The 10,863-nt window shown below is 20.9% G+C and overlaps 3 protein-coding genes across 8 annotated transcripts; 2 read left to right on the top strand and 1 right to left on the bottom strand.

The window, feature by feature from the left end:
- Positions 1–388: 388 nt before the first annotated feature.
- Positions 389–1,755, bottom strand: LOC122719939 (protein cornichon homolog 4). Of its 2 annotated transcripts, none has more exons than XM_043946222.1 (4): positions 1,455–1,755; positions 1,108–1,128; positions 779–1,032; positions 389–679 (listed from the first exon to the last, which is right to left on the bottom strand). In XM_043946222.1, the coding sequence occupies exons 1-4, from the start codon at positions 1,533–1,535 to the stop codon at positions 610–612; spliced, it is 426 nt and encodes a 141-aa protein (XP_043802157.1). In that variant the 5' UTR covers positions 1,536–1,755; the 3' UTR covers positions 389–609. The 2 variants fall into 2 exon arrangements, with proteins under 2 accessions (XP_043802157.1, XP_043802156.1); XM_043946221.1 differs by having other exon boundaries at positions 393–679; positions 1,108–1,176.
- Positions 1,756–2,110: 355 nt separating this feature from the next.
- LOC122719906 (intraflagellar transport protein 57 homolog) lies at positions 2,111–5,116 on the top strand. Of its 3 annotated transcripts, none has more exons than XM_043946157.1 (7): positions 2,111–2,161; positions 2,406–2,565; positions 2,654–2,935; positions 3,022–3,187; positions 3,258–3,366; positions 3,484–3,825; positions 4,105–5,116. In XM_043946157.1, the coding sequence occupies exons 2-7, from the start codon at positions 2,408–2,410 to the stop codon at positions 4,269–4,271; spliced, it is 1,224 nt and encodes a 407-aa protein (XP_043802092.1). In that variant the 5' UTR covers positions 2,111–2,161; positions 2,406–2,407; the 3' UTR covers positions 4,272–5,116. The 3 variants fall into 3 exon arrangements, with proteins under 3 accessions (XP_043802092.1, XP_043802093.1, XP_043802091.1); XM_043946158.1 differs by lacking the exon at positions 2,111–2,161 and having other exon boundaries at positions 2,283–2,565; positions 2,654–2,787; positions 2,887–2,935; XM_043946156.1 differs by lacking the exon at positions 2,111–2,161 and having other exon boundaries at positions 2,283–2,565.
- A 266-nt stretch (positions 5,117–5,382) lies between these two features.
- Positions 5,383–9,778, top strand: LOC122720023 (protein croquemort-like). Of its 3 annotated transcripts, none has more exons than XM_043946418.1 (9): positions 5,383–5,545; positions 7,137–7,271; positions 7,336–7,499; positions 7,594–7,735; positions 7,824–8,027; positions 8,090–8,301; positions 8,381–8,672; positions 8,733–8,806; positions 8,918–9,778. In XM_043946418.1, the coding sequence occupies exons 2-9, from the start codon at positions 7,155–7,157 to the stop codon at positions 9,189–9,191; spliced, it is 1,479 nt and encodes a 492-aa protein (XP_043802353.1). In that variant the 5' UTR covers positions 5,383–5,545; positions 7,137–7,154; the 3' UTR covers positions 9,192–9,778. The 3 variants fall into 3 exon arrangements, with proteins under 3 accessions (XP_043802353.1, XP_043802355.1, XP_043802354.1); XM_043946420.1 differs by lacking the exon at positions 5,383–5,545 and adding an exon at positions 6,509–7,054 and having other exon boundaries at positions 7,142–7,271; XM_043946419.1 differs by lacking the exon at positions 5,383–5,545 and adding an exon at positions 6,509–7,054.
- The last annotated feature ends 1,085 nt before the right edge of the window (positions 9,779–10,863 follow it).

Below are 10,863 nucleotides of genomic sequence, written 5' to 3'. Positions count from 1 at the left end.
TAATTAAAAAAAAATAAATTTCGAATATTTTTATCGTATTCAATATGTATCATAATATAATGATATTAAACAATTAAAATTTAAATGTTTTTTGTATTTATATTTATTATTATTAAAATATAGATATAATTATTATTAATATTCTTACTATTATTAATGATTGAGTTATGATTAACACATTTAATTAAATATTAATATATATAATTAAATATAAAAAAAATTTATTTATTTAAAAAAATTTATTTAAAAAAATTTATTTTTTATTTAAATGAATTTCACAATATAATTTTTTATTAGATATACACATTGCATCACTCTCCTCAAAATAATGTTTTGTAATGTAATCAATTAATAATTGATATTCTGATTAATCATAAAAGGTTAAATTGATGTTAAAATCTCTTCAATTTTATGGAAGTCTTATATTTTAAAAATCTTAATTATTAATGATGCAATACAAGTTAAGATTAAATAATAATGAAATACAGAATATTTTTATATATGTTAACAAAAATCATTTGGTGTTTACAACATAAAAATAAATAAGTAATCGAATATGATTGTAATAAAAGATAAAGATGTATAAATGTTTAAATTTTATCACTACTATCAATTTACATGTAATAATCCATCCTCATTTCTATTGATAGGATCTCCTTTTAATAATGCAATGATCATACTGAAAAATATGTAATGAACATTTTCTTAACCTTTTGTTTGTTAAACTGAATGATTAAATAATAATTTAACATATACATATATATATATATATACATACCAATAAAGATAAATAAAAAAGAAAATTAGATAATATCCAAGATAAATCATACAATCTCTTGTATGCCTTTTTAATTGTCCACGGTTATGGATTTCTGTAGGATCATAAACTCCCATATTACCACTGGGCACTCCAGAGTATTCATAGACTAACCATAATGTCATAGGTAAATTTACCAAAAACAATATTAATTGTCCATGTGTTAATAATAAACATTCTAAGAATAAATGTGCTATAAGCTTTGGTACTACCCACTGTAAAATATTACTATTTAGAATTAGTTATATTATTCTTTTATTGATTAATATTTATAACAAGTTTACAATTACCGTATTTAATTTTGAACAACACTGTTGAGCATTCAAATAATCACATTCTAAATCTGATAAGGTTATAACCTATATTATATATATATTAATTCTAAGATAAGGAATCTAATTACATATTTTCTTATTAACAAAGTAGAAAAATTATTTTAAAAATGTTTAAAATTGAATATAGCGCCATTACACTAAATATATAATACTAAAAAAACATATGTGATAAAAAATCCCTAAATATATATTTTCAATAAATCCTATATAGACTTCAAGAATAAAATTCTACAATTATATATAAATAACAAAATATAAATATAGTAATTTTTTTTTAAATTTTTGAAATATAAAAAGGATACAAAATACACCAAAAGAAAAAGTACTGAACCGGTATCGATTAAAGCTAATACGAACAACAACGGCTCAGATATTAAACCCATTCTAATGATCTTGATTAGTGTAAATAGTCTTTAGATAACATTAGGATCGAATCTGATAATTCATGTATGCCTTTCTTTAAAATATAGAATTATTTGAAATACTTTCCACGTACAAAGTTCAATAAACATAAGAGAAAACTGAATTGTCAAAATCGACAAAACGAATAACTTACGATACTACCAACTATTGAGAATACTTTTCTAATATTGCCTTCTTCAAACTAATACCGCCTAGTCATAGATGATAATGTAACGGAATTCTCTATATTATAAATATTCATACTCGTACTTTATACCGAAGATAAAATATAATATAGATTTAAAACTTTCATGTTACTAAAGTGATTTGCTAATTTAAAAAAAAAATCATTGTGGTGACCTCTATAATTTTTAAACATTAATTTAGAATTTCAATATAATCAATATAATATAATCAATGAAGACAATAAAATAGGAAAGATATAAAAATTAATATTTTTATATTTTTAATTATATATTTCTAAATACAATCTTTATCTCTATCTATAAACATAATGAAAAACATAATAGAAAAGAAGATATTAAATCTACATTATATCTTATCTATGTTTATGTTATTGTGTCGATACTAAAAAAATAGATAAAATGTAAACAATATTTAAGAACCAGCAAAAAAACGAATTATTTATTTAATATTATTATTAAATTGTATATTTTCTAATTACCAATATAAATTATTTATATAAATCTCTCTAAAATAGAATAAAATAAGAAGTATATATATTAATTTCTATGAAGAAATTTTATTTGCATTTGTTATTTGTTATTTATAAAAATAATTCTTTATCTTATTTATAAAAATAATTCTAATATATAAAATTATAATTACAGAAATGTTTCGGGACACTCCGAAAATTATCATAGAAGATGCATCTTCTCCATCTGCTTCGTATGTTATATACATTAAAATGGAAGATTTATTAGAAAAATTAAAATTGTTACATTATGATACTGAATTTTTATCAGAATTTAAAATAAAAGCTATAAATAGGTAATACACTTATTATAATTATATAGTATTTTAATTTTATCTTCTATAAATTATTAAAAAATTATATATATATTGATTCAAAATATAGGAATTATTTTGTAACACAAACAAATCCAGGAGAACAATTTTATACATTTACATCTTTAGCTGCATGGCTAATAAGGAAAGCAGGTGGAAATTTTGAAGTTCCACAAGAATCGGATGACCCTAATGCTACCATAGGTTTAATATTGGATCATTTAAGAGATACTGATGTATCAATAGAATTTCCACCTAATAAGCTTAAACAAGGAAGTGGTGAACATGCAATTTATGTTTTAGATAATTTAGCAGATGGGGCATTAAAAGCACAAAAATTTCAATGGAAAAAGTAAATTTTTTAAATTTAAAAAAGAAAAAAATGTAATAAAGATATTGTAAACATAATCAAATATCGTAAAAAATAAATATTTTTAGATTAGAGATATCACCTGATGAACCAACTAATGAACCAGATATAGAAGATGATGATGCAGAATTAATTTTAGAAAAAGTAGAGGAGGAAATGATGGCTGAATATGATGATGAAGATGAGGATATTTTACATGTTGATGATATTACAAAACTTTATGGACAAAACTTTGTAAGTATGGAAAGTATGGAAGTATTTGTATCATATTAACTATATTTTAACTTTTTGTAATATTTTGTAGAATGAAAGTCAGAAACCTGATGATATTTTAGAATCTAAGACAAACAGAGAAGAATGGCAATTAGAATTGGAAAGAGTATTACCTCAACTCAAAGTAACTGTAAAAACAGGTAAAAAACATAATATTAATAAAAAACATAATATTAATAAAATATTAATAATATTAACAAAAACATAATATTAATAAAAATTGAAAAAACAGAATTAAAAAGATAAATTTATTTCAGATTCAAGAGATTGGAGATCACATATAGATCAAATGAAACAATTACGTATGAATATAGCAACAAATTTAAGTGGAGTAAAAAATCAATTAGATAAACTACATATTGATATATCTAATACATTGGATAAAATAAAAACAAGAGAATCCTATTTAAATAGACAGCTTGAGCCTACTTTAAAAGAATATCAAATATTTCAAGACGAATTATCAAAAATCAAAGAACAATATAGAGATGTTAGTGGAGGTGTAACTGAAAGAACCAGAATTTTTAATAAATTATCGGAAGAATTGGAACAAGTAAAAAAAGAAATGGATGAACGAGGATCAAGTATGACAGATGGAAGTAAGTATTTTTTTAATCTCTGGTATGACAATTGATCATTATAGATTTTAAGATAAAAAATAAATCTTTTAACAAAGATAAATTAAATAAGAGATTTATGCTGTGAGCGATATAAAATATAAATAAATATTTATTTAAAATCAACAATTCAAATAGCACAATTCAAATTGATTAGTCAATTCTCGTACCGAAGAAATTAATGTAATTATATTATATATAATAATATTATAATATTATATAATATATATTAAATGCATTAATCATAAATATTTTTTATAGCTCCATTGATAAATATAAAAAAAACGATTACTAAAATGAAAAATGAAATTTCTGAAATGAATGTTCGAATTGGTGTTTTAGAATATAGTTTAATGTGTGCAAGGATCCGAGATCGCACGCAATTGCAAGAAGATATAAATAATCCAAATAGCATCGCAATAAGTTGAATGAGTATCATAATAATTTAAGTAATTTTTACTATCATTGCATTTATTGACATTGTTATGAATGATATTTTTGATTTTACACAAAATTTATCTATTTATTTTTATTGTTTTCTTTTATTATATTTAAAATAGATCGTATAAGATATTCCAAAAATGTTGGAACATCCGTAAACTGAAAATTTCTAAGATAATTTTAAGCAATATTTTCCTTTTCCTAAAGTAATCAATTAAATAACAATTATTATATATATAAATTATGTACAATTTTCGTTATGACTTTATTAACAAAAAACACTGATCAATCTTGAAGCGCATCGAGTAGCGTTGAATATATGCTGTCGATCGAGCATGAATCCGAATAATATATCTCGAAGAATTGTATATTGAATATAACAAAAAATTTTTTATCAATTAAAAATTATGTTATCGAATTATATCACGAATAAAAAAATAAATATAATATTCAACATATTTTCTTCGAAATATATTGTTCGATCAACGATATCTAATTACTATCATGGTTCGACTAGGCTGGCAATGCACTTCGTGATTGGCCAGTATTTTTTGTTAATAATTCTTAATAAAATAAATATATATAATTCTTAATAAAAGCCGGGAAAGTTTTTACAAAGAAAAATGTTTAAAATTAAATTTCAGGAATCTCCAATATACAGATATTCTAACATTTTTGGGACATCTTGTATATAATTTGTGATATACATACTTTACTGATAATAGTTATCGTTAAAAAGAGTCCAATGAAGCATTTGTTTCATATTATATTTATAAAATTTTTATGCATTGTATATTTAGCTTGTAAAAACTGATTATTCAAATATATGATATTTTTTTATAATTATTTTAAATAAAATTGTACAATAATTAAAAATGTGTTTGTATAAAACTTATTTATCATTTTTTTTGAATGATTCATATTTATAATTAAAGATAATATAATTGAAAATAAAACATTATGTAACTGAAATCAAAAACACAATTAATTATTTATCGATTAGATCAATATGATAAATTTAATTCAAAGAGAGAGAACGTATTATGAACGCAAAATGAACTGCATTCCCTCCTCTTTCAACAATTTATCAAGTTGTAAAGTTGTTCATTGCAAAGTTTTACACAGATCAGTCATTGTGCGACTTTCGTTAGCATAGAATGTGACATATTATATACGGTGTTTTATAACTAATAATATTTTACAACGCTAATAATTTTAAATGATTTTTAATCATTATAATAAACTCTTTTTTGATAAACAGGTAATTAAATTCATATAATTTTTTATGTGCACCAATTTCAATTATCTATCAAATTTTAAAAATTTATATTTGTCCTTTATTTAACGCTTTAATTTGTCTTTTTTTTATTATCTATGTCATATTCCTATTATTTTTAATTAACTCATTGTAAATAAAAATTGATCATATAATTAAAATTATATATTTATATGAAATGTATTAAATTATACAACTGATGATATATAAAGTAAAATATTACTTAAAGGTCATTGACTTGTCTATCTCCTCGACAGGATGCACTTTCTTTCCAGTTTTAAAAATATTTTTCTATGTTTATATATGTCAATTTTTCTTTAACTTTCACTAATGTTTTACGCGCATTTTGAAACAGATTCTCTTCATTATTCATTCCGGTAAGATATTACTAATATATTTATATTTAAATAAATTATTTAAAATAATTAATTAACTTTATTCATTATTAAAATGTACAAAATTCATTATTAATTTTTCATTCTCAAATATTTTATGATATGAATATAAAATGTATTATAATAATGTATATATAATTATAAACATATGACACATTTACTCATCGTGAATCTTTCGTTATCAATTAATTACGATTGGATATATATATATATATATATATTTTTATTTTTTTATTTTATTTTATTAAATATATATACATATATTTTTTTACTTAATCTTAATTAATTATACAGTATAACTGAAGGAAATCACATTTTAAAATAAATTGTTTAATTTATATCTTAATATTCGGACAAGTATTATCAACGAATATATATCCGACAAATTTTAATATCATTCAAATATATATGTAAAATATACATATTTAAATAATACATATATATATATATATATGTTTTATAATGTTTTATACAACAATTAAAATATCAAACCATTAGTTTAAATAATAATGTTACATAAATTATTTAAGAAGGATTTATATTTTTACAATGTTATAATATAAAATATCCAGATTTCTTCTATATATTATAAATTATAATATAAGTTATAAATTATAAATTAACCGAATTAAATGAACTTTGTCCAATCTGATACAATATTAACTATGCGTAAACGTCGTAGATCATCGAATAGATATAGACCATCTTTGTTTTGTTTAAATCAATTTTATCTTTGATTATATATTGCAACAAAAGTATTACACGAAATGTTTTTTAATATAACTTCTATATATTCATTTATATTATAATATTAAATTATTATAATGATTTGAATGATATTTAAAATAATATTATCTTGTTTTTTTTTGTGTTATATTTTAACTTGACATATCGTTGATCATAACCACTTAATTGTGTGAACTGATTTTATTGAAAACATGAATCGTGTATTTAAGTTTGAACAAATCAATATAATAATCACTATTCTTAATAAAAGTCGTATGTTTAATTCTATAAAATAATATAAACTTTTATAGAATCAGTACTCAAATAAAATTGAATAAATTAAAAGATATGTGACATAATAATAAGCAACTGTGTAATTATTTATAACTATTAATTACTATGTATTGAATAATTTATAATTAAAAATAAATATTGATAAAAAAAATTTTTTTCAGATCAGATAGTCAAACAAAATGATGAAGATTTATAAAAAACTTGCTATCATTTCTTTAATAGGTTCAGTATTGACAATTATTGGATTAATTACAGGAATTCTTTGGTCTACAATTTATTCTTTAATTATACATACGGTAAATATAAGAATAATTTGTTATAATTTTAATTAATATTTATGTCTTATATATTATTTTATAGCAATTATCTTTAACACCTACATCTACAAGTTACAAACTTTGGGAAGTAACACCTATTCCTATGTATCTGAAATTATATATGTTTAATTTAACAAATTATAAAGATTTTATTTCAATTAATGGATCAAAACCAAATTTTGTGGAAATGGGTCCTTATGTATTTAGGTATCAAATTTATTTTATTATATTCAAATTAAATATAATAGAATATTTTATTAATATAATAAATTAAATGGTAAATGATATTTTATTATAATAGAGAAGTTGATTATAAAGTAGAACAAAAATGGCATGAAAATGATACTATAACTTATCAAAGAAAAAGAGTATGGTATTTTCAAGAATCTTTATCAGCAGGAAGTTTACAAGATAATGTAACTAATATAAATCCTATAACTGCTGTATGTATCTTTTAATATTATTATATATTGATATATTATATATTATTCCGATTTATTATAATTTTTTTTCTTTTAATAATATTTTCAGAGTGTTGCATATGCATTAAGATATCAAAAACCTCTTTTTCGTAATATAGTAGATAAAATAATGAAAGCAATAGATCAAAAATTAATAGTTACCAAAACTGTTAATGAATTACTTTTTGAAGGTTATGATGATCCTATGTTGAAAATTGCTCGAAAAATGAATTTTACTAAAATTCCTTTTTCTAAATTTGCTTGGTTTTATGGGGTAAATATTATATTAATGTTATTAAAGCTATTATAAAATAATTGAAATTTTTTGATTTACAGAGAAATGGTTCTGCAAGTTATGATGGAACATTTAACATGCTAACTGGTAAATCTAATTTACTTAATGTAGGAATAGTCAAAGAATGGAATTTTAATACTAGAGTAAATTATTATCCCGGAGAATGTGGAATAGTTAAAGGTACAAATGGTGATTTATGGCCACCATTACCTGATAATAAAACTATTTCTTTCTTTGTACCTGATATTTGCACGTAAGATTAATTTTTTGGAAAAAGTACGGAAAATTAAATAAATATAATATAACAATAATTTTTATCAATATATTAATAGGAGTATGTCAATAACATATGATAATACAACTATTCATGAAGGATTAAGAGGCGCTAGATATATTAGCGATGATACAATATTTGATGATGGTACAAAAGTATCATCACGTAAATGTTATTGTGTAGGAGAGTGCATTCCCTCTGGAGCATTAAATATTTCATTATGCAAATGGGGTGCTCCAGCATTCATCAGTTTACCACATTTTTATTTAGCAGATCGAAGTTATAGAGAAAATATCAAGGGAATGGAACCTAATAAAGAAAAACATGAGCTTTCAATATCCATAGAACCGGTAATTATTGTATGAAATTATAATTGATGATCAATAATTATTATAAAAAATTTGTTATAGAAAACGGGTGTTCCACTAAACGTAAATGCAGCATTACAATTAAATTTATTGGTACAAAATGATGCTCATATGAGGTAAGTCTTTGTTTCATTTTTTTTATAAATAAATAAAAGAAAATACATTTTTCTTAATAAATAAATGTTAACATTAAAATGAAACTTAAACAAATACAATATCATTTTCAGCATGTTTAAAAATGTTAAAAAAACATTTGTACCAATGTTATGGTTTACTCAAGAAGCTTATTTAACTGCTAATTACGCTCGTATTATAAAATTTATTATTATTCTGGAATCTTTAGGTAGCATAACTTGTTATGGTATTGCCTGTATTGGCATTTTATTTATATCTATCGGCATTTTCTTATATATTAGACATAATTTTAGAGGAGAAGAAAATCAAGTTTTATTGTCAAAAAGATTTATTAACAATGATGATATTACTAGTATTAATGGATGATTAGTATATGAATATTAGATTATATAAAAAGATATTGTAATCAATGTGACCAAAAGATAAAAAACGGTCTTCGAAATTCAAGAGTTTTTAAACTTCATTGAAACTGATATAATATAAGATAATATCAAAATATTTGTGAAAAGATTATATTAATAGAAATTTAATGCATTGTTTATAAACATGCTTTTAAATTGTACGATAATCAAGTGCCTCATTGCTTTAGTAAAAATGGATATTAGAATTAGCATAAAAATAGATATTTGAGAGTGATATGCACATAGCAATTTAAGATTAATATAAATTTACTTTCCTAAACAAAGAATAGAAATATAAATTTTTGTCTTTATCTCTCCTATTTTTCTAGTGATTCAAAATATATATTATATTAGATATATACATATTTTTATCTATATAAAATATAAAAAAATAATAAATACAGAATCATATTTATCAAGTTTAATTCATGTTAATATTTATTATGTAGTTGAAGTTATAGCAATTACAATGCTGTTACAGCTGTGATAATTAAATTTTTCTTTCATTAATAAAAATTCGTAGAAAATAAAAGATATTAATTTTATACAAATTATTGATATTAAATTGTTTTCTTTATAATTCCTGATCTTTATTATTCCAATTTTTTTAAAAACTATTCGTACATCTTGTTGACATTATTACTATATTTTTTTATCATAAAATATAAATTTTATTATGTCATGCTTCTTTTTTACAAAAAATATAAAAGAGTTTATTACAATTTACACTAGTAACATCATTGACATTATCTAAACAATTTTTTTTTTTACATTTATTTTGTATCTTACACAATAAATTCAATCGATTAAGCTTAAAAAATATATTTTAATATATGTGAATCTATAAATGCTGGTCGATTAATCATTAAGTAATTTCATTAATCACAAAATAAATTTTGCAATTATTTAAAATCGTTTTTTCTCTATTGAATTTTTTTTTTCAATTTCATATAATATATTATTCTTTTAAAAAATAACGATATAAATGTACGTATTGAAAACAGAAAACAAAGAAAATGGTATAAAACAAATTGAAAAAAAATTCAACACAATAAAGTAGTTTCAACTTTTCACGTATTTATACCAAATGAATATACATTAAATACCGATAATTTTATTTTTATCTGATTTATCATGACGCATATAGTTTTTATACATATCATAACTATCTACGTAAAACGATTTAAACATCGTATATTTTAACATCGTATATTTAATTAATATTATAATTCCTCTAGAATGAAGAAGTAACGATCGATCATTTATATTTATTTTGTCTTTAGATGTATAATTACAAGAACAATAAGGTATTATTTTCCAGCAAATAAGTTAATTAAATTTATGTATCTTCGGTGAAAATAAGTATTTATCGATGTATCTTTTATTAAAATGTGTTTGTCATTTTATTTGTTTTAAAATTCAAGGAAGAGAGAGAAGAAAAATATCCTTAAAATATCGTAAGATTGAAAGCTAAAATAAAACGTAAATCTTTGTTAAATTTTGTCATTTATATTTTACGCGAAATAAATCGTAAATAAATATTGTAAAAATGAACGATAACTTTTTTGAACTTTTAAAGTTATCTAAAAAGATAAATATATATAAATATAGAATATATATATATGTATATCTCTTCA

Source organism: Apis laboriosa, unplaced genomic scaffold (assembly GCF_014066325.1).
Source record: "Apis laboriosa isolate Shangri-la unplaced genomic scaffold, ASM1406632v1 scaffold9_cov152, whole genome shotgun sequence".
Taxonomy (NCBI): domain Eukaryota; kingdom Metazoa; phylum Arthropoda; class Insecta; order Hymenoptera; family Apidae; genus Apis; species Apis laboriosa.
The sequence above is the reverse complement of the archived record's forward strand: the minus strand, read 5'-3'. Positions and strand labels throughout refer to the sequence as shown.